Genomic DNA, 23443 nt, shown 5'->3' on the forward strand with positions numbered 1-23443 from the left:
CACCAACATCGTAAACGAGGCGTTTTCTAAATTTGTATGACAATGTCCTGTTTTGCATGAGGGTCATTCAAAAAGTTCTACCTCCATCATAATCTCTCTGTTTTCTTACGTGCCAGGAAATTGAAATCACCCGTGATTATACTCTTAAATCTTGGCTACAAAATAAAAGTTATTTGGTCAAAATCTGATTTTTGGAAGCCGACATTTTGACTTTTCATATTGAAGATAATTTGTTATGGTGTTCTTGAAAAAGAAATCGATATCTTCAATACGAAAGGTCAAAATTTTCAATTGATCGTCGGCTTTTCATCCCAGCTACATACACTTTAAGTACATATCATCAGATTCATAAAGTTTACTTCGAGCACTGTTAAATATCAAAAACATAAATTTTTAATCATTTGCCATAAAACTTCAAAAAATCTAAATTATTTGATATCAGAAGGACATTCTTCGTATTCAGAGTGCACTTCGATATGTATGATGTGTTCATATGTCCCGCAGAAATTACTGTCCAATCGTTCATGCCCTACCCTAAAAAGGTGGTGTTGGGGTGAGAGAGTGCATGGTATGGGGACCGGGTGTGCTGTCGCAAATAAAGTATTTCACATTCTGCTGTAAAATTAAATACATGTGCATGTCAATAATTTTATCATAGTAAAAACTGTTTTCTTTGTCACTCAAGACATGTTAAAAGACAAACAAATATTGCACACTTACAGATTAATGAACTTAGACAAGTTCATGAAATATGACAAATTAATGAAATGCACGCGAGCTGATGTCGATGCTTCTAATGCACGAGCCCCGAAGGGGGAGTGCTTTAGACGCTTCAACATCCGCTATCATTGATTTACATGTACAGCCCTATTCCCTAGTAAAAGTGGCACAATTGTGATTTTACCCTTTCGTTAACTAAATATGTCTCAAGATTTAAAAAAGCAAATTGAACAGAACAAACGGTATTTGAGAGCTAAGATTGTTCCCTTGACGTTAATGTAAGCATCATGTCACAAAGGTATTGTCTAATTGCCACAGAGGGCGCTTTTCACTTGCACAACTTTTTTGAGACAGGCTGTAGATAATAATTTATCATGCCATAAGAGAGAAGGTTTATTACTGACCTGGAACACTACTCCCGATTCCAGAAAAACACAGTGATATCTTCTTGATTAACAATGTAATTATCCCGTGTTTCCAATGAAACAGCTAAATTGTAATCCTTTATTTAGTTCTAAGTGGCAATAAAAGTGTTTATTTAGTCTTAACAGGCAATTAAAATTTTAATAATTTTGCAATTTGAAAGAAAATTTGCTAAAATCACACACTCAATTGTGCATGTTTTCCAACAATTGCAATCACAAAATTCAACGACTTAGCATAAGTCTAAGCATTCAAAATGTTACCTATAGGCTAATGAGTTTGCTCATAATTCTAATATTTTATGTTTCATTAAAATAATTGGTTAGAAAAGATAATAAACACTGTACTTTAAACAAATTAAATGAGCATATAACCTGAAATTAGTCTAAGTACAAGTGTATAAGTCTCAAGGCTTGATTGTCACAGCGTCATGTTTTTGGCCATTATTTCCAAAAAAATTACGACTTTAACTCTCAGTTAGCTAAGGATCTAGCTATGTTCCATTTGGCAAAACAGGATAATATTTTTGTTGTAATAAAACAACAAACAAACAAACAAACAAACAAACAAACAAACAAACAAACAAACAACAACAACAAAACAAAACAAAACAAAAAAAAAAACAATAAAAAACAACAACAAACAAAAAAAAAAAAGGAAAACAAAAACAAAACAAAAAAAAACAACAAACAAAACAAAAAAAAAAAACAAAAACAAATAAAAAATAAACAAAACAACAACGCCAAAAAACCCAAAAAACAAAACAAAAAAGCAAAACAAAAAACAAAATAAAAACAAAATAACCACCCCCCCCCCCAAAACAACAACAACAGTGCTGTATTTTTCTGGAATAAGGAGTAGTTCTAAAAATAACCTTTCAACCAAGTTCATTCTTTAGTGCTGAAAATAACCTTCAAGTCAAGTTCATTCTTTACACTAAGTAGTCAAAACAAATCAATCTCTTTGTACAAGACTCAATGAACCATTCAATAACTGAATCGGACAAAGCTTCGTAATCGAGCAACTAACACAGGGTCCACAGTATGCGCATCTATCAGGACACAATTCTTTAACCCTAATACATTTGTACATTAATTGAATGACCTATTTTTTGGGTACAAAAACTCATCCTCTGCAACTTGAGGTTAAATTTTGCACTATGATTGTTTAATTGAGGTTATTGGACTATGCCATTGGGATGATGCCATTGTAGTCCATAGTGTAATGTAATAACCTGCCTTATGTCTAATACATGAGGAAGTAAGAAAATATATGTTAAAGACGTTGCAACATGGATAATATATCAAAACACTATATATTAAGTGCAATAATTCTTCTGATTTCTGATGGTAAGTAATTTAAATTGTATTTTTTACATTTTGCATTGAAATGATTATTAATAATATATAGCCACGCTGCTGGGCAAAAAGGAAATTGATATACATTCGTGACTCAACTAACAACATGTATAATAAATTAGAATCATAGTGCAACCTGGTATATCATGTATATGTACCAGTTTAAAAAAATAAAGTTATAACATCTTTTAACAAGGTATTAACGTGTTTGGTGAACTATTTAGTTAAATCTGAAAATAGATCATTTAGGAAAATTACTAGCGGATGTTATCTGTTTTTAAGTCATTATCACAGAGCGAGAGAGTGAGAGAGACAGAGAGACAAGGGTAGAGAGAGCGAGAGAGAGAGAGAGAGAGGAGAGAGAGAGAGAGAGAGAGAGAGAGGCGAGAGGGAGAGAGAGAGAGAGAAATTGTCGGGAGGGGGAGAGTTCTTCTGGAATGAACCAAACCTGCCTGGTTATCGAATTAATCAGTGACAAGGTTATCTCTGAATTTGACCGGTGCTAATTGATGTTTTAATGTTATTGCATTAATTAGCACCTGTCAAATTCAGAGCTAACCCTGTTACTGATTAATTTGATAACCAGGCAGGTTTGGTTCACCCCAAAAGGACTGCTCTAAACACTTAATCAAGTTTATTTTCAACACTCTAACAGAGGCACTTTGTCAAAGTTGCTTTGAAACAACTGGTGGATCAGATTCAGGTTACACATTTGTAAGACCCTTCGTACCGTCATTTCACGACAAGTTTTCATTTCGAGTTCAAGCCCAATCCAGCGCATATCTTATGGTGTCGTCTGAAGCCTATGATACCGTGGACGTCAACAACACTGGGGAAGTTTACATTGTTGGTAAGAATAATAATTCAAACGTCATCACCGCATACAGACGATTAACGTATATGTATAAACCAACCTCTATATAATCCGTAAAGCGCCCTCAGTCATTCGCCAAGAGCCGGATAACAATGTCAAAATCTAAGAGGGGGACTGAAGTTTCATAGTCTACACATGCGCGACCAGAGATTTTCGAAACATAACCCTTAACGAGATTTGCATTTTAAAGGAAAATTAACCATTAAGTCATTTCGATGTTGTTATCAACATTGGGTTTAAGGTTAGGGTAACAAAGAGAATTGTGACTGGCGTTGACAATTTCAAATTCGGTCCGTAATTGATTTGTGTGTATCCTGATTTTATTTCGCAGAGATAGGGTATGTCACAATTACAGGACAACGATCTCGTCTGAAAAGGAAAACGTGGTCAACTTTTGGCGCAATCGAGAACACAATCATAGACGTCGCTCATCAAACAAACATCTTGTCTTCATCTCAATTCCGTCCATTTTACATTCAAATATTTTCCGCGGGACAATTATTAGTTGGACTGGATGATGAACCTTTTCCCTTCATAACAGCTTTTGCTCCTAGTGCGTTTCAGAATACACAATACGTAGGAATAAGAACAGAAGGAAACACTGGCACTTGGGACTTCTGTAACAATGACGGTAGGTATAATTGAAGACCGAATTAAAAACACTAGTTTTCGTCTGACGTCAGTGTAAAGGCGCGACGTGATTGGTTGCTGACCTGCGCAGTACGGCATCTTTGGTCTGGTTGTCAGGACGTCATACGCAAATAGTCTTTTTAATTCGGTCTTCAATTATTAACGCACATCCGAACCTCTTACGCTGGAAAACCTCAGATCTGGCTTGTGAAATTTGCCTGGTAACGCAGCCAACTTCATATTCAAAGTTATTGCACTGCACATCGAAACCTTCAAGAAATAATAATTATAATAACAACAATCGCGTATGACAAATGCCTGTAGGCACTTTACACATGATATGACTAAAACACTAATACAGTGAATAATCTAAGGGATAAAAAGTAAAAAAAAGTAACAACATTATTATGATAACATTATTACTGAAAATACTGTGTAAAAAGATATGCCTTGCTCAGTGACGAAGCTTGGTACAGTATTAGGTTGTTTCATGTTAAAAAGAAAGACAGCACATTCTCTAGAAGTGCGATCTTCAGAAGACACATTAAAATGTTTTGCACAGTTGTTTGCTTAACTAATATACTGTCTATTTTATGTCGATCTGATATCGTCAAATGAACTCTCATTATAATGGACAGAGTAAAAACACTGAATTGCAAATCCACATTTTGATAATATTATGTTTTGTATGCCTGTAACAGACCAATCCCTCCAAGAGTTATCAGTCGACAAAGAAGTTGTTGTGAGCACTGCACCAAATTCCGATGGATCGATAATTGTCGACGAGAATACCGAGAACACACAGCTTGATTATTGTTTACTTACAGGTGAGTCTAATGGTTTGGATGTCGCTGGTTCGATTCCTGATTTGTGCCGGCACTTGCTAATTTCTTTTGTGACAATTCTATGATTATATCGAAGGTTCAGAATTCTGTACACTTAATTTTCTCGGACTTCCATCGGTTTATAGCAGTCAAGGTAGCTCAATCGATAAGGCGTTCGACTACGGTGCGAGAGGTTGCGGGTTCGAACCCTAGTGGTGTCTATTACGGTCTCATGGAAAAAATTGAGTTAGCTTGTAATTCTCTTGTACAAGGAACTTACTGCTAATTTTCTCGTTGTAACCCGTACGAAACTCGGGGAGCTGATCCTGGTTGTGAAGGTTATTTGTGGAATGGCTAGGGTGTGCGCTCTTGTAGCAGCAAAGTGCCTGAATTGTTGTTAAATGTGTATGGAATGATGTGAGGCTGTAGTGGTCAGCAACAACCTGTAAAGTGTGCTGAGGCTTGTTGATCAACGTCTAGGCGTTGTGCCTGTGCGTAGCGCACTATAAATCACTGCGCTTTTTTCTTTCCGATCCTAGCATATATTAATTTGTGTCTCGCATTGTCTTACGCCCTGCTAGGGTGAAGCATATAGGCCGCTTCCTTCTTCACTAAACCTTTCTGAAAATTCACTGATATACTCTCTAAATGTGAAAGAGTGAAAAACAGCTCAAAAAGAGTGGGTTTTCCACTCCTCCTTGAGCTGTATGAGTGACCACTCCTTTAGAGTGAAATTCACTCTTCAAAAAGAGTGAGGAAATTCACTCGAAAAAAAAGAGTGAATAAAATCACTCTTTAGGGAGAGTGAATTTCACTCCAAAAGGAGTGGTCACTCATACAGCTCCAAAGAGGAGTGGAAAAACCACTCTTTTTGAGTTAATAGCTCTGAAATAAAGAAGTGAATGAGACTGACAAAAAATAATCACAGAAATAGGCACAAAATGTTCATTCATTCATGTATTTTTGTGAGCAAAGGAATTAAAACACAATAAGTATTTTTACATGTTAATTAAGATTAAAATGGTAATTTTGGCATGCTTAAAAGCTTAGTGACGTAGGACTATAGGCCTAGCATCACACATGCAGGTAGACGTGCTGTACTATAGTAAAGCCTTTTGAGACTGGTCAGACATAGAGGCCTATAGTCCTCTGTGACTTTTGGCATCACACATGCAGATATAACATGCTGCAGTATATAAACATGATAAATTAGAGACTGGTCAGAGATAACATGCCTATGCTTTAGCCTGGCCCTATGGCCTAAGCCTAGCTAGGTATGGCCTGGCCTTGCTGCATGTGATCCTGTGGCTACTGGTATGTATAGCATGACTAGCGTATCGGACTCGGAGATGTGATCGGGTACATACTAACAATAAAAACGCTGACGCAGTATAACAAACATTACACAAGTACACTCAATCATTTACAGGTTTATGATCGAAGTAATACATGTACCAGGTATGCATAGCAGTCCATGAGTGTGCCACCGTAATGCCGGACCGACAATGTGAATCAATGTGTTCAACAAATGAAGAAGCTTCATGGGTACAATTATCACCTTTGAGACAGTAACATCAGATTTTAGTTGTCGATTACAATCTGCAATGATTCAACATATAAATAAAATAGTTCAAAGTATACTTACCGACGAAAATATTGGCTATTTCTTCGCCAAACTGCCTCGCCCATTCCTGACTACTGACAACTCCACCGCCATTGCATGCTGCAACGATTAATTCGCCGAATGAATAATCACAATTTTTTCATGCGAAAATCCGGCTTTCTGATTGGCTGTACGAACTGTGGATTCACTCCGCAAAGAGTGATTCTGATTTCACTCTGAAATTGAGCGGTAATTTTGGATCACTCTGTAAGGAGTGAATCTAGATTGACCGAGTAGAAGCTTTTTTTCACTCTAAAAGAATGACTAACCACTCGAATAGAGTGAGAATGAAATCACTCCAAGTTCCGAGTGAAATTTTCACTCTTTTACATTTAGAGAGTAGATATTCAGTAATCATTAATTTAGCCTCACGGTGTTTCTAAATCCAATTCAAAATACTATAGGAAGTCCAGTTATAGACATGCACCCAGCTCTAAATTGCAAATTTTATCATATTTCCAGGGGTGACGACAGACCCGTGGGTGAGGATTGATCTTAGAAAAGTGTATGATGTTGGTTTGGTGGAGATAGTCGTCCCATCAGCGACGAATCTGGCCATTGAAGGTATTTACTACAACTTTTATAAGTGAATTACAATTATTAAGAAATAAGTTGAATCAGTGATGTGTATTAAAGTTGTACTAAAATTAACGAATTAAAGAAATAATATACGATTTACATCAAATTATAATTTTGTTCTTCTTAATACTTAAAATGCTGAATTAATAATATCAGTGATCGTCAGGAAAGGTTTCTGTCCATTTGAAGCCGAATTAACAAAATTAATGTCTGGAATATAAGCCGCATATTTACGTATGCACCTTAAAGTGAATTTCTAGAGTCATATTTGATCGACTTTACTGTAGCTGCTTTTAAAAAGGTTATAAGGCTTGAAGAAATTTCCTTTTGTTATATTGCCCAGCGAATAAGTTTGAAGGGGCCACTGTGCACGTAGGATCCTGTAACAGTGACTTTACTGCGCTAAATCACCAATGTGGGCTAGCTGTGACGAAGAAGGAACCCATTATCAACAAACCTGTCCTACGGAAGTGTCCAATAAACTCGTTTGGACAATATGTCTACATCAGTATCGCAGGGAATATGAAAGAAATTGTGGTGTGTGAAGTCATAGTGTATGGAAGAGAAGGTAGGACCAGTCTTATTCTCTCAGTTCTATATGAAGCCCAATCGTCATCGTAACTTCTGGTTTTTGAGAGCAGTTTTGGGACACTTGGACCTTTGACATATCAAAGAAATTGCTCTAATTGTTATTAATTCATTCATCATTATAATATTGTTATCATTAACAATATTTAAAAAAATTGATTAACGTAATTATTCATATTTTTTAAAACAATTTTTATTTTAATAAAACATTTCAGATAATATTTTGTACGCACAAAAACACTTTTCCCGATAGATCAGAAGGCAAAGTGTCCCAAAACTGCAAAAACTGTCCCATAATGCATTGCAAATTTCAATGCCAATTATTAGTTTATTGGTAAAAATAAAAAATAAGTCAGTAAATATTTGATAAGATTCAAAAGTTAAAGATGGCACTACTTACTTCGGAGCCTTCATTACACATTATTTTAGCTGAGTATCATGATGTAGTTCTCTCCATGAAGAAATGGCTTTGACATACAAATCACCTTGTTACGAGAAATGGCGTAGTCATTACTTTTTCTAATTGGAGACAACTTTCAAGAAGGCAGAAGTTGACGAATGATTGTAAAAAATGTGTTAAAAAGTACAAAAAAAGCATTAAAACCTAAAATATCAGGACGACCAGCATCACACAGGGGAGGCAAGACTTCTCACTTGGGGGACGCTGCCCCCCAGTGGCGTAACCAGTGGGGTGGCCGGGGGGGCAAGCTGCCCCCCGGACACAAAAAAACTGGGAAGAAGAGCAAAAAATTGGGAAGGGAAAAGGGGAAGGAGAGAAAAGAGGGAGAAAAAGGGAAGGAGAAGAGAAAAAGGGGAAAAGAGGGAAGAAGAGAAAGGGAAAGAAGAAAGGAAAAAAGAGGGAAAAAGAGGAAGGAGAAGAGAAAAGGAAAGAAAGAGGGAATTTGAAATTTGTACTCTGAAACACTGATTTTTAGCTTCTAATATGCCAAAACCAGGAACCAGGCTCTGCCCCTTTACACCTGCCGGGGCTTTGCCCTGACCCCACCAGGGCCCCTAAGACGGGCCCCTGGACCCCACCCGTTTAACGCTTCACGGCAAGCCGCTCGCGACTTTTGGTCAAGAATTGGGAAATTTTTCAATCTTGCCACCCCCGGAAGGTCAGGCCTGGTTATGCCCCTGCTGCCCCCTCCCACCTGGCTACGCCCGGTGTCTACGCAACTGGTTACAGGGAATCGCGGTAGTGTGCATTATACTATGAGGTCTCTGGACTTTGAAAATATATATCTATATGTACAAAAGAAACTCGGCTGGTTCAACAAAGCTCAGATGAATGTCTCGTAGCGCTATACATACTAAGAGCATTTTTACATGACCATGTTTACAGTTGCAGGCACATTGACACCATCTCTAAGGGCTACGTTATCATCAGCAACAGATGAGGCACAAACTGAAGGAGGTGTTGTATCAGTTGTAATCAGTCGAATCGGAGATACTCGATCCTGTTGCACAGCCGGTAAGTTATATTGAAATATCACGGAATGCCAAAAACAGAAGAATCCGGCAACATCCTAGCTTCGATACTGAGCTTCGGGAGAAGAGTGTCCAAATATATTTTTGGATCTTACTCGTTTTGTATATTGATTGTGAGTGTCTCTGATGACACCAAATAACACTAGCTGACAAACCTAGAATTCAATTTCAAAATGTTTTCAAAGTAGAACCCAATCACGCTTTTTAAAGTATGGCGGGCACAAAAGGAGAGGGCGTACTTTTATTTGGGTAATTTAAATCTTGTTTTGCCTTCCCAACTGACAAAAGATTACCCAAATCAAAGTACGCCCTCTCCTTTGTGCCCGCCATACTTCAAAAAGACTTATTGGTGCAATGTTAAAAGTGAAAGCAACTAAAAAGCAAAACTTGAATTTACTTTATTTGACAGATATCAACACTGATTTAAGCACAGCGACAGAGAATGTCGACTTCTCCCTGCCATACGCTAGACTAAATTTCAATCCAGGACAGATTTTACAATACGTTAATGTAATTCTCACAGACGATAACTTGCACGAGCCACGTGAGCAAATAACTTTAGAATTGCACAATTCAGTAGGAGCGACAGTTGCAGTTGGAGAGGTGACCGTGACGATATTGGATGACGATGGTAAGGTAGAAAGATGATATGGCTTTTTTGTATTTAGATCACTCTCTATTTTGTTGTAGAAGTAGTGATGTAACAGAGGCAATGGTTTTACTCTACTTTTGAATGTATTGCTCTGCACTAGACGCGACGCCGTACATGATAAAGACCTTGATCGTAATTTTATAGAATTTTCACATCATGCTGATCACCCGCACCAGCCCTGTAAGATAAGTGCCTTTGAAAAGAGTGGTATCGTCGTCAATTTATCATTGAGCAGATACATATCTGATGAGTGTATCCTGCTTATAGTGCTGTGCGATACATTCAAAGATAGTGCAAACCCATTGTTATGGCAATTGCGTAACTTCCTCTATACAGCGATATGTTTTGCAACATAAACTGAAGGAGTTGTATCTTAATGTTAATGGGATGCGCATGACTTCACAGGAAGCTCAGGATATGGGTCGAGCTGTGTTTGATGCCAATTGGCCATAGAAGTAGTGATATATATAACAGTATTAATTACCATAGCGATGGAATTTGAATGTATTGCTCTGCACTAGACGACATTGCTATGGAAATTAATCATGTTACATCACTACTTCTACGGCGAATACCAACCTTTGATACAGAAATTAACATACATGGTTAATTAGATAACAAACAGAGACTCAACAGATTTGGTTGTATTTGTTGTACATATTGGGCTGGTTTGGTAAAATGTTGCACCGTATTCTAACAAAAGTGATCACAGCCCAATACGTGCAATTGGGCTTGGCGACAAGGAACAATCATATGTACGAACAAGTTAATTATTGACCCTAACAGCCCTGAGTACTACAAAATACTACAAACAACTTTGCTGCGCGTGCGTGCATCCCACGGGATGCGATGACGCAATCACCCTAAGTAATATATAGGCACGCTTTCGTTGGCCCGCCAGCGAAAGACCCGTGGCTAAGTGTCACCGACCTAGTGCTTGGCATGCGAGGGGTCTCGGGTTCGAATCCCAGCAAGAACAAACAACTTCTTTATTTTGTTTTCTCTCTTTATTCCTTCCTTCTTTCCCTTCCAGTCGCCAAAAAGCCCTTTGGACGTTAGAGTTAAATAGCGTAAATAATGAGTAGGATAGATTATCCTTGAATTTAAAAATAAGTACCAACATATATTTAGCACATAATATATAGTACACATTATACACATGTATTAAGTTTGAAAAGTACTTTGTATTTGGCTTTCCCCCTCAGATTTGTTCGGGTTTGAAACTACACAATATGTTATTGATGAAACAAGTGGCTCTCAAGATATTATCATCACCAGACAAGGAGAGCTCGCTGACACTGTATCTGGGCGTAAGTAATAAAGCCATAATGTACGAACATACAATATGAACACTTGTTAATTATTTTCAAACCTGATTTTTTTTGCATATTTGTAATCTTTACACATGTCCCAATTTGCACCTAAGTGGAATCGGCCAAATTTGTTGTCTTTGTAGGTCAACAGAGAAAATTTCGACATAAAAAAATTATAACTTTATGTCCTCCAAAAGAACTGCATGTTAAATGGTCAAAATAACCAGTGGGGTTTCTTTTACTTTACCTTGTTATTTCAGCTTAACAAAATTAAAAGTTGACGGAAATCGTACATTAAGGTTTTAAAACATGCATGGTTGTGAATTATATGTATACATTAGCTCAATCGGGGAGCTGATCGCGGCTGCGACTGTTAATTTTGGTGTGTATAGGGTATGCACTTATTAGCTGCAAGTCTCTGATTGTTGCTAAATGGTTTATTTGGTGTGTCTTAGGCCACAGTGGTCAGCGAATTGTGTGCTGAAACTTGTGGGTTTATGTCTGTGTGTATCGCTCTATAAACCACTGCGGTTTTTTTAGATGCCCATTTTATAGCATATCAATCGAAGTGGCTATTGTTCACATCTTGGATTTATTCACAACCCACCCACTCCACACCTAACCAACGAAACCAACAAAGTTTCAACATTTTCCAAAAAAACATTTTCGACGTGGAATACCTTTGTTACTTGTATCACCCTAAGTGGTCAAGTCATGATTACCATACTGAGCTTGCTTAATTAACAAATCCATGACTAATCTCATTTATTATATTTGTCTGTCCACAGATGTTACATCGCAAACTGGAACAGCCCAAGGAATGATTGATTTTGACAATTCGATCCAAGAATTTACGTTCCTCCCTAATATTGAGAAATCATCAGTCATTATATCAGTGTACGATGACAACATAACGGAGGGAACAGAGATGTTCTCTCTTAATTTGGAGCTGATAAGAGGGCATGGAATCATTGATGAAAATAGAAATGTAGTGACAGTGACTATAATTGATGACGAATCTCCATCTCCAACAAGTACGTTATATTATCTGCCTATGATTTGTGAGCCCTTTCGTGTAATTAAACAAAAGAAGATAGACCGACATTCTGACTGGATGGGAACAATCTCTCCGTATCGGGGCTGAGTTTCAATTTCATCATTTTATTACTTTCGTTTTGATTTGAGATAGATTAAACAAATTATTGTATTGAATTATTTAGTATTAGCAATGATTGACACAAATATTTTCTTTGTTCTATCAAAATAAATCACTTTACTGCTTCATAATATTCGACAAGGCTTTGCATATAAATCAGAAAATTTTGTCAATTTGCAACAGCCCCACTTTGCTCAAGAAAGGCTACTATTTATTGGAAGATGCTATCTAAAACATATCACATAATCGCAAGCTCATCAGCTTCTTAGGATTCCTTACTTCATAACTTGGCACATTAGGAAAACCTTTAGGTACATCTACAGGTAAGATTCTTGACTGCAGATATGTGACCTGCTACAACGAAATGAGAATAAAGTCGGAAGTTGGTAGTTTCGAGACATCCTGGCTGCTGTAATGATGTTCTTTGTTTGCCATGCACCTGTACAAGCCAGTAGTATGTCCTTTTGTGAATGGCCTATTGTGCCCCCATTCAAAAAAGGACATACACTATTGCCTTGAGCCATGTGAAAAAGAACACCAACGCAGCAGTCAGGGCGTCTTGAAACTACCAACTTGCGACTTTATGCTCATGTCGTGGTAGCAGGTCACGTATGGAAACACGTACAGCCTCTGATGAGGTGTATGGAAAATCGTGAACACCGTGAAGGGCGGGTTACAGAACAAATAATCTGTGTTTCTGTTTTGCCAAAAATCCTGGAAAGAATCTGTAGTTTTGCAAATAAATCGTTCCTGCTGAATTATATTATCAAGATAATCTATGATAATGTGCAATGAATGAATCATTAATTGCATATCTTTCATTACAGCTGAATCCATGATAATAGGATCTTGCCAGCAGCTTCAGTGTAAAAATGGGGCTTCGTGTGAGGAAAGCAATGGACGATACGTGTGTGAATGCATACAGGGATATCAAGGAGATGATTGCTCAGGTAATATTCAAAAACAGGTTTCTATTTAATTTTGTTATGTGTCTTTCTTGTGTTTTTGATTTGGTATAATATTGATTGGTGAGGAGAAGATTTAGCATATAGCAAAGTTGTATGGTAACAATTTCTTTGGGATTAAAGACGCACATTAGTACACCTATTGCATACCTTAAAACATGACATGACACTTATATTTGGGTCAAAATAGATTGCTGTTTCATCTCTACACTTATGATAATGTTTTAATTATGTCCTTTAGTTTTATCTCTGTTCTTCTTCTATTTGTTTAATGCAAGTTTTTTTTCCAAATCCCTTTCAGAGCAAACATCATCAACCTGGTTCAGCACTACCAATATCCTCATCATCGCCGGTGTTGGTATCGCCATCATAGTCATCCTCATCTTGGCTGCATTCTGTTGTTACAAGAAGAGGAAGACGTCAGTCAAAAGAAGTCGAACCATTTCTCAACAAGGGATAGTTACTAATGATTATCTCACACCAATGGGGCAAAGTAATCCGCAATTCGAACTCTGGGTAGGTGAATCTAGTATATCATTGAGTCCAAACATTAAACTTGTAATGGTTCTCCGATTTGAAATATGAGAACACAAGTCATTTTTTACAGTGCAAAAAAAAAAATCAAGCACCAGACGCGCAGAATCCTTTAAGGGCAGCTTAAAAACTTGACCGCCGGTTGACCTGCGGTTGATAGCGCTTGGACCGCGTTGCATTGTTTAGAACAATCGAAACCGACTCCAATTGGGTGGAACCGGTGGGCAACCAGCGGTCGAGTTTTGAAACCGTCCCTAAGCATAATACACAAGTCGTGTAAGCCCAAAGTTACGGTAATTGAAGATGTCTATTTCTTGAGGAAAGCTATTCCAGTTGAAATCCATACACCCCTATCTAGGACATGACCTTAACCTCCCACACAGGGAGTGTTAATTTCAAAAGGGGTTAACTTCATTTGAAATCTATACTCCCTATGTTGGAGATTAAGGTCATGTCTTCCATAAGGGAGCACGGTGGCCGAGCGGAACGGGCACTGACTCATAATCGGAAGGTTGTGGGTTCGAGCCCCGGCGACGCCATCGTGTTGTGCCCTTGAGTAAGGCACTTTATCTCGATTATTCCTCTCCACCCAGGTGTTTAAATGGGTACCGGCATTCTTAAATGCTGGGAAGGTAACAGACTCGCTGTAGAGGAGGTGTAGCGATCCCCCTATAGCAACATTACATGGAGGGAGTCTGGCCCAATCGCCAATGAAAGAGAGATGGGCACTCCGATCACTGTTTATACAGGGTCGTCTCCTTTACCTTTTTTTGTACCTTCCATAGGGGGTGTATGGATTTCAAGTATCATTGAAAGCAAAATATTGCATAGCTTATGTTTGAATAATTACAATGCTTTAACTTTGTCCCACCAGGAGGTACCAACACTGGACTCTGAGAGCCGAAAGTGTGAGATACAACGGTCTAGGATACGATTACATGAAGTTATTGGTAGTGGAGCCTTCGGTGAGGTGTACCTAGCAACGGCGCGTAATATTGGACGGGATAGGGAACTGAGTCATGTGGCTGTCAAAGTATTGAAAGGTAAAGATTACGTATTCAGTGAATAGGATAAGTGAAATTAAATAATAATGATGGCTGTAAAAAAAAAAGGAAGAAAAAAACAGTGGCATACAGAGTAAAATTGGTACTATTGCATGATTAAACAGCCATCTACTTTTGCACAAGGTTTTTGCGAATATCTGTTGGCATTTTAACATAATTATCTGTTAATATGAAACGTGTATAATATTTAGTCGCAATAAAGAGTTTGTTGCTAGTTCACTTATGATAACACACGGCTACTATGCTTCGTCATGGGTATCACGTTGTCAGAATGAAAATATAGTACTATAAAACAGAAAAAAGTTATTCTGTTGACACATTTACCTCAACTTTCAAGCTTGGCATACGAGAATCAGATTGATGTAACGTTTTCTTACAGATTCAAAAGAACAGTCCAGTGATTTCATGAAAGAATTGAAGTTCTTGCAATCCTTAGATCCGCATCCAAACATCATTGGCTTCGTTGGCTGCTGTACGGACAAAGGTAAGTATTCAAGGTTTCATGCCACTCAAGCAAAATCAATCGGAACTCCAAAATATTGATTTTGAGATATAGCCAAACAAAGCAAATATTTCCTTTTGTTTCCTGTTGATTTGGAAACTCTTTAATTGCTCATATCTTTGGAACTGGTTGTTCAATTTTAATGGGATTTTCTGCAAAATCCAGCCTAGTATGTCCTTTGTGAATGGGGCACAATGTGCATTCAACAAGGACATACTACTGGCTTGTACAGGTACGGTTTAAACAAAGAACATCAACTCGGCTGCCAGAAGGTCTCGAACCTACCAACTTAACTTGCGACTTTACACTCATTTCGTGGGAGAGCAGGTCACATATTGTTAACATGACCGGGTGATAGAAAAAAATAGGAGTAAATTCTACATTTATTCTCTTATTTATAATAATATTTCTCAGTGATGTTATCAACCTATCATTGAAATAAGAAGTCAATCATGGTTAGCTCAAAAAGTGTTCATATAGATAAATCCTAATAAACACAAAACTGTTCTTAAAGCGTTGTAAACACGTTTTGGTTTTATTCAAAACCTTTTAATTACATTTAAATGTCGGGTTATATAAAGGTCGTGAAAACGTTCTGAAAAGGTTTCTGTATGAAAAAACATAAAACATCATTAGAAAAATGTTGTCAAAATGTTTTTTGAAAACATTTATTGCAAAATATTTTTGTCACCTCTAACATTATGTTAGGATGTTTTGCATTAAGTTTTCAAAAATGTTTTTGGAACGTTATTAAGACGTTTTATATAACCCGCCAATCGTTTTCTGTAAAAAGTTACACGTGTTTACAGAGTTGGTGGCAAGAATAAAAGCAGCATAAAGGGTAACGATATAATGTCATTTATAAAGTAAAACAAATCAAAATTACAAAAACACCCTTGATCTTATCAATGTTATTCAGCTTTTGTAATTAATAAGTTTAAGGGGGTACTACACCCCTCGTTAAATTTGTGTCTATTTTTGCATTTTTCTCAAAAACTAATAACTCAGTGGTAACAAAAGTTATGTATATTACAGGGGCAAGGAATCTAATTACTACACTGGAATTCGTTATTTATGATAAGAAACGAGGTACCGCTAGGATGTACCTCATTTCCTATCATATATACTGAACCGCTTGTCTTGAGTCACTAACATTTCAGTGTAGTAATTGCTTTCCTTGCCCCAATAATATACATAACTTTTGTTACCAGTTATGTGTTATTATTTGTTGAGAAAAATGCAAAAATAGTCACAAATTTACCACAGGGGTGTAGTACCCCTTAAGCAATTTCAGTTTAAGAAAGAGCTTCAAGCAAGGTTGTGTTTCCAACTCCAACACTCTTCTTTTCAGAACCTTACTACCTTGTGCTAGAGTACGCACCAAACGGAAACTTACGTGAATATCTACATTCCATCAGGAAGGAACCAGGGGAACAGGTGTTACAGCCTAAGGAAATTATAGGATTTGCTTTCGATGTTTCTAAAGGAATGGAATATATATCTTCTAAAAATGTAAGCTATCGCTAAGAATGTCAACAAACATTATTAAGTATTTAATTTTAGGATCTTCTAATCATCGACGCTTATTTGATACAATACAATACAATACAATATAATACAATACAATACAATACAATACAATACAATGCAATACAATACAATACAATACACAGGGCATTTGCGCCATTGCCGAAAGGCTCAGAGGAGAGGGCTTACAACTTATAGACCTTAATACTACATTGTTTCTTGACGAAATTAAATTTAAAAGTAAACCTAAGATTGTTTCTTAGTTATATCAAAATGTGACATTAAAATAATATCTGTTTGTTTTCGTTGCTCATAAAGTGCGTTCATCGAGACTTGGCGACAAGAAATATCTTACTTGGTGAGGAAAAGGTGTGTAAACTCAGCGATTTTGGGTTAGCGAGAGACATGGAAACAAAGCACCTGTATGAGATGAAATCCGATGTAAGTTATTAGATGTATTTGCGAATGACAGTGACTTTCCAAAATATATTCAAACAGCAAATACTTTTCAACATACTCATATTATACCTCAACTACATAATGAGAACGAACTTCTTTACGATGTAGATTATGTCATTATTATAACCAACTTTACGAGTGAAATTAGTTTTTAAAGGAATTCTCCGGCAATCACAACAGTGTGCCTTATATGTTAGGAAAATTATTATCAAGCACGAATCACATGTTTTTATTTTAAACAAACACATATTGACGATAAAATGAATAAAAACAAATTCAAAATTCCCGGGTGCCGAAATTGTCTGGTGCAATGACGCCCCAGTAATACAATAAAGGCTGGCGACAGTTGAGCATATTAATAACCATGACGTCATTGCCCTAGACAATTTCGGCGCGGGAATTTTTAATATCGCTTCTTGAGAGACAATTGTTTTTATTCGTTTTTTATGGTCAATATGAGTTTGTTATAAATAAAACCATGTGATTCGTTCTTGACTTCCTTTAATGACAGACGTAATGTATGTTGTACATTACTAGGAATATGAAGAAATGGATATCAGTGGTAATAAATAACGAATACCGAAAATGTGTTATGAGATTAACCATATCGTACACGTGTGGTCATGTTGATAAGGTGCTCATTGATATTTTTATGGTCAATAATGTTTCAGAGTCGAGTACCCGTCCGTTGGTTAGCTCCTGAATCAATCAAAGACAACAAGTATTCAATTAAGACGGATGTCTGGTCCTTCGGTATAGTTCTATGGGAACTAGTTACTATGGGTGAGTTTGCAAACATCTTAATCGAAGACCCAATGTCAGTTGCTGTTGGGTGATAGTTGTATGTTTGGTAGTATAATTTTTGCCCAGTGGACTAAACTAGAACTCAATGGAAACACGAGTCGTATTGCATGCTTATAGTAATGAAGTGTTTCTTGACAGGTCAAAACGGTTCATGTTCTGTGATGTTACAAACTTGTTTAGAAAAAGATCAAAACTCAGTAGACAATGCATGTTTTAGAAAACAGACAAACATAATACCTAAATCAGTCCTTTAAAACTATACATGTATTTTGTGACTACATGGCTAAATATTCTTGCTGAATAAATTATATTGCAGTGTTTAGACTTAAAAAAACAAAACAAAAAAACAAACAAAAAACTCCCTTTTTCAAATTATTGATTTGTATACATGCAAAATAATGCTTAAGAATTTGATGGCCGTTTTTTTGGAATTAAACACACACATGATGTTTGAAATTTTGACATACATTGATGTTAAATTGTAAATATATTTATAACACAGTTTTTGCAGTGTAATATTTGTCACCTGTTATAGACGAATTCAATTTCACCCATTCCTATCTCAATAGCAGACATTGATGGGTCTCATCAAACCCGAATGAATACTGACCATCACTTGGCACGTTGGATTGGTCTATATTCGCCGTAGAAGTGACGTAATAATCGGAATTCCATTTTTGAATAGATCGCCCTGCACTACAAGTAGGTTGCACTCATCACCTGTGTCTGTCTGCAATCATAGATGAATATAATACCACTCTTTTCAAAGATATTAATTTTACAGGTGCGAGTGATCAGCAAGACACGAATATTCTATAGAATTACGATCCAGGTCTTTATCCCTGTTATTTGACATCTATGGTTCAATGCAGAGGTACGAGTGAATGTTGTAGTGCAGGGTGATATATTCAAAATTGTATTCATCTATTGCTATGGTAGTTAACTACGCCACTTCTACGGCGAATAGCCAAAAATCTTTCTTTATTCTTTTGACAACATTACAGGTGCTCATCCCTACGCAGGAATGAATGCTAAACACGTGGTAAAGATGGTTTGTGATGGAGAACGTCTAGATAAGCCTGACCACTGCAACGATGCTATGTGAGTATATAGATGGTGAGCTATAAAGGGTTGGGAGTTCAGGGGAGGGAGCTGCTATGCTACCATACATGTTAATATGAATGCTTGAATACATTGATATGGTTTTAAACCCAATTTGAGAAAGTTTGAAATTTGATCAGAATGTAAAGTTTGCTGACTTTTCCCCGCCAAAAGCTACTCTGGTTCAATTTCATGTGTACCCCATTGTTATCCCCCTGTTTGAGGGAATCTAGCCCACCCGCTACAGTAGAGTGGGAGACAGGGATATAAAATAATAGAGAGAGAGAGAGAGAGAGAGAGAGAGAGACGGAGAACGGGAGACAGAGGAACATGGACAAGAGGGGGGGGGGGGGAAGAGATACCAGGGAATGAGAGGGAGAGCGAGACAAAGCTTCTACCATTATATTAATAAACAACAGGATTCCTTTACTTTACGACAATTAAGGGATACAATAGTTAAATATATGAAGTATACAATATATGAAGTCAAGCATTTTCGTACATTACTTGTTTTTATTCAGATCTTATGAATGACGAGTTTTCTATCGGTGTTATCTTTCAGATACAATTTTATGCTGAAGTGCTGGAATGATAATCCGAAGAGAAGGCCCGATTTCCACGATATACGGACACAGCTTGAAATCATGAAGGCCGATGCTAGCGTATGTTTATCTTTTTCTTTGTTCTGTTTGTCTCTCTGTTTGTATGTAATTAATCAGACAGCTTAAAAACAAGGTACCAGTAACACGGCCAATAACTGCATATTTTAGCTCTAATTTTAGACCCCAGATTAAAGATCGTTCAAGAAATAAAGACTCGATGATCCAAAAGCCAAAGGAAGATGTAAATTCAAAAGTTGAAGTTTGCTCCATTGCAATTTGTACACAAAGCGGCCTCGAACAAGATAACCAGTGCCGTGCTTTCCATTGATTAGAACATAGAGCATAAAAGTGCAACTTTTGATTCCGTTACTTTCTTAGGTTTTAGATCAAGGTTTCTTTGATTCTCAACCAATTACAACAATTGAGGTCATAAATCAGAGCTAAAGGGTACTGACTGCTTGCTTTAATTTTGACATCGTCTTTGTTTAGGATATACAGTGGTGAACAATGAGCATTACTGGTACCGTAATTCTTTAGCGGTCTGAAGTCCTATCCTGTCAGTAATACAAAGTTGGACCAACGTTGGTAATGTTCGGCACCATCGGCAGCTGTCGGTGTCACCAACGTTTTGGGCCAAATAAAAAAAAATCGGTAACCAACATTAGTTTATCATCAAAGAGTGAAGTAGTATTAGGCTGTCGATGGTTCGCCCGGACAAAACGACATGGGCCAATTCATTAAGGTACATTGGCCCAACGTTGCATGGCCTAACACTATATAGCAGACTAGTAATACAAAATAGTGAGGACACCGAACGGTCTGTAGTTGTCTGATTTTCGTCAGTATACAATAATCAAAACAGACCCTTTTTTCCTTCACAACAACCTTAATATATCTGAACTGTTGTTCTTGCGGTTCCTTTGCAGGGATATCTGAAAATGAAGGGCCTAAACAAAGGAAGCTATGTGTATTTAGAACGTCAGAAGTGGGAGAAAAACACCAAAGAAACGGTCTAATTAAATGGCTGCAGCTATATGTGTATAATCCAGAGCACCAGAAAGGACAGAACACAGACAGAACCCGAGACGAAAATACCAACAGGAATCGGAAGCACGACCCAATTCACCCGTGTGCCAGGTCTGTTACGGCTTTATGTGCATGCTCAGATCAATCAACTCAATTTTCCAGGTTAATAACTAATTGTACCTAATGCGCATGAGCAGTCTAATTAGACTGGCGCCACATTTAAAATGACCTCGCTTGGATCAAAACAAACTTGACAGGATGGACGATATGCATGTGAATTGGGAACAAACTTGTGCTTCAAACTACATATTATTAAGACATACATCATTATTTTTAACCATTGCAATGCATTAGGAAATAATGCACCATGTCATGGGCAACTTTAAATTTACATTTTAAAGTTTTTGCATTAATATGTATTTTGAAGGACAAGTTTGTCCATTCTGTCAAGTTTGTTTCGATCTGAGCATGCACATAAAAACGTAACAGACATGGCTCATTGCACACAGGTGAATTTGGTCGTGCTTCCGATCCCTGTTGGTATTTTCGTCTCAGGAAGAAACGGTCTAACGCTAATCGAATGGACTAAGACACGTGTATAATCTAGAACCCCAGAAATGCAGAAAAGTTCAAATGCAACGTCTGAATCTAATTTAATGGAGGAAGCTATACTTGTATATATATACATGTATAATCTAGAACGTCAGAAATGGCACTTATGGCAGAATACCAAAGAAACGTTTTAACTGTAATCAGACAGAGAACGCTATTCGTGTATAATCTAGAATTTCTGTGTATTCATAATAAATTCTGAAAGCGGTACACGATTTATGATTGGTCTCGTGTGACGGAGCGAGGTTGCTTTAGGGGCCAATATTGGCCAGCTACTGACTTGCAGTGATACAGTGGTTAGTATCGATTGATTAGAAATAAATAGCCATATGGAGCATGGTTTCTGATATGTTAAAAACTTATAGGCCTGATTTTTTTCAAAGAATTAAAAGACATGCCCGTGGACTTGAAGCAAGTATACTGCTTGCAACGCTCCCACGCTATTATCTAGAGTACCATTAACAATTAAGGTTAGCAAATAATTGAGTTCCCAACAATTTGGTATATGCAAAGGGAAAGGCACACACACCCACATACACGCCCCCACCCACACCCACCCACCCCTACCCCCACACATACCCGCAAGAGCTACATTTTGGGGGGTACCCCCATAGGGTTCGTGTATGTTGTATGTTTTTTGGTACAACATGACATTATGGGGGTATAAATAGGTATGAACATACATTATGGGGGGTATGAAACTGTGTGTTGATACTCCCATAGTGGCTGATGGCGGCATGTACAGTGTGTCACTCTGGTGGTATATTTAAGACCTACCCCTACCCCCTCCAGAGCCCCTAAAATACCATTTGCAGATGTCTTCATCATTGTGGGGGGGGGGGGGTACCCCCACAATGTCGAAGTACCCCCATTCTGAAATCCAAGATGGATGTCCTCTGCAGCACTTTAAAAATTGCCAACTTGTTTTTTCTTGTACTTTGGTACCTAATTAACATCTTCAGATAGCTGGGATCCCGGGGTGGGATATTCTAGTCATTACCATCCCACGGGATTACATAGTCCCCTTGATAAATACTTTGGCAGTCCGGGCGGCATTTTTTGACAGACCGAGGAGAGGGGGTATTTTGAAATTTTCAACTATAGGTGACCCCGGCCATCCGGGTACTTATTTTACATGATGTTACAGTGCCTACACTTACGCTTTTCAACCCACAATAGACAGTGGAGCAGTGCGACTAGTTGAAGACTTGTAGCAGAGGCTGATTCAGTCTGTTTACATTTGTTTTGACCTCGAATCGAGCTAATTTCTGGGCCGATTTCGGTAAAATAAAGGTTAAATACTTGGCGAAAATTGCATTTTATGTGAAGCTGAACACATTAATAGAGGAGAGTCTTTATTTTTATTGTTGGCTGGAGGCCTCATGTCGAGAAGTTATAGAAATGGTAGTATTTTGGCCGATTTGAAAAGGGACAAACCTCGGAAAACTACACATTTGACTTCTGAATCGGATTTGTTGTCAACGGAGGTCAACGGCTTGTGACGTCACTCCGGGGTCACCTATAATCAATTTATCTGCGCAGAATATTCATTTTGGTTGTCTAAAATAAACAATAAGTAATAATTGGACAACAAATACAAGAATTTCAAGGGCAAGACAATATAACATTTTAGTATTGAATTTTTCTTGTATTTTAACACGACAATATCAAAACCAGAACCACCTATGTCCATAATTGCATGTTACTCATTTCGGAAACAAATAGGACGGTTAATTTTGCCCTCCATAATAAATTCAAGTGACTTTGGGGTATATGCATGGTCCTTTATAGTTAATAGACGCAATTGACCATGCATATACCCCAAAGTCATTTACATTTATAACGGAGGGTAGAATTAACCATCCATTTGTTGTTAAATGAGTACCATGTAATTGTGAAATAGGTGGTTCTAGTTTTAAGCCGTCGATATTAAGGGTCGCTTTTATTACGTAGTTTTTTGTGGCACAGTAAATCTG

At 37.4% G+C, this 23443-nt stretch overlaps 1 protein-coding gene across 1 annotated transcript; it reads left to right on the forward strand.

Moving 5' to 3' along the window:
• The first annotated feature begins 2386 nt into the window (after positions 1-2386).
• On the forward strand, positions 2387-23097 carry LOC140170448 (uncharacterized). The gene is made up of 20 exons (XM_072193816.1): positions 2387-2492; positions 3157-3351; positions 3707-4006; positions 4707-4832; positions 6955-7056; positions 7415-7639; positions 9005-9133; positions 9560-9781; positions 11008-11112; positions 11904-12149; positions 13099-13221; positions 13538-13752; positions 14645-14813; positions 15214-15318; positions 16688-16848; positions 17182-17304; positions 17994-18105; positions 19131-19227; positions 19790-19889; positions 20756-23097. The coding sequence occupies exons 1-20, from the start codon at positions 2435-2437 to the stop codon at positions 20843-20845; spliced, it is 3003 nt and encodes a 1000-aa protein (XP_072049917.1). The 5' UTR covers positions 2387-2434; the 3' UTR covers positions 20846-23097.
• Positions 23098-23443: the final 346 nt, after the last annotated feature.

Source organism: Amphiura filiformis, chromosome 14 (genome assembly GCF_039555335.1).
Source record: "Amphiura filiformis chromosome 14, Afil_fr2py, whole genome shotgun sequence".
Taxonomy (NCBI): domain Eukaryota; kingdom Metazoa; phylum Echinodermata; class Ophiuroidea; order Amphilepidida; family Amphiuridae; genus Amphiura; species Amphiura filiformis.

Coding starts and splice junctions, on each gene's coding strand:
- LOC140170448 (XM_072193816.1), top strand. CDS start 2,435: ATGGATAATATATCAAAACACTATATATTAAGTGCAATAATTCTTCTG. Junction 2,493..3,156: donor AATTCTTCTGATTTCTGATG/GTAAGTAATTTA, acceptor ACACTCTAACAG/AGGCACTTTGTCAAAGTTGC. Junction 4,833..6,954: donor TGATTATTGTTTACTTACAG/GTGAGTCTAATG, acceptor TCATATTTCCAG/GGGTGACGACAGACCCGTGG.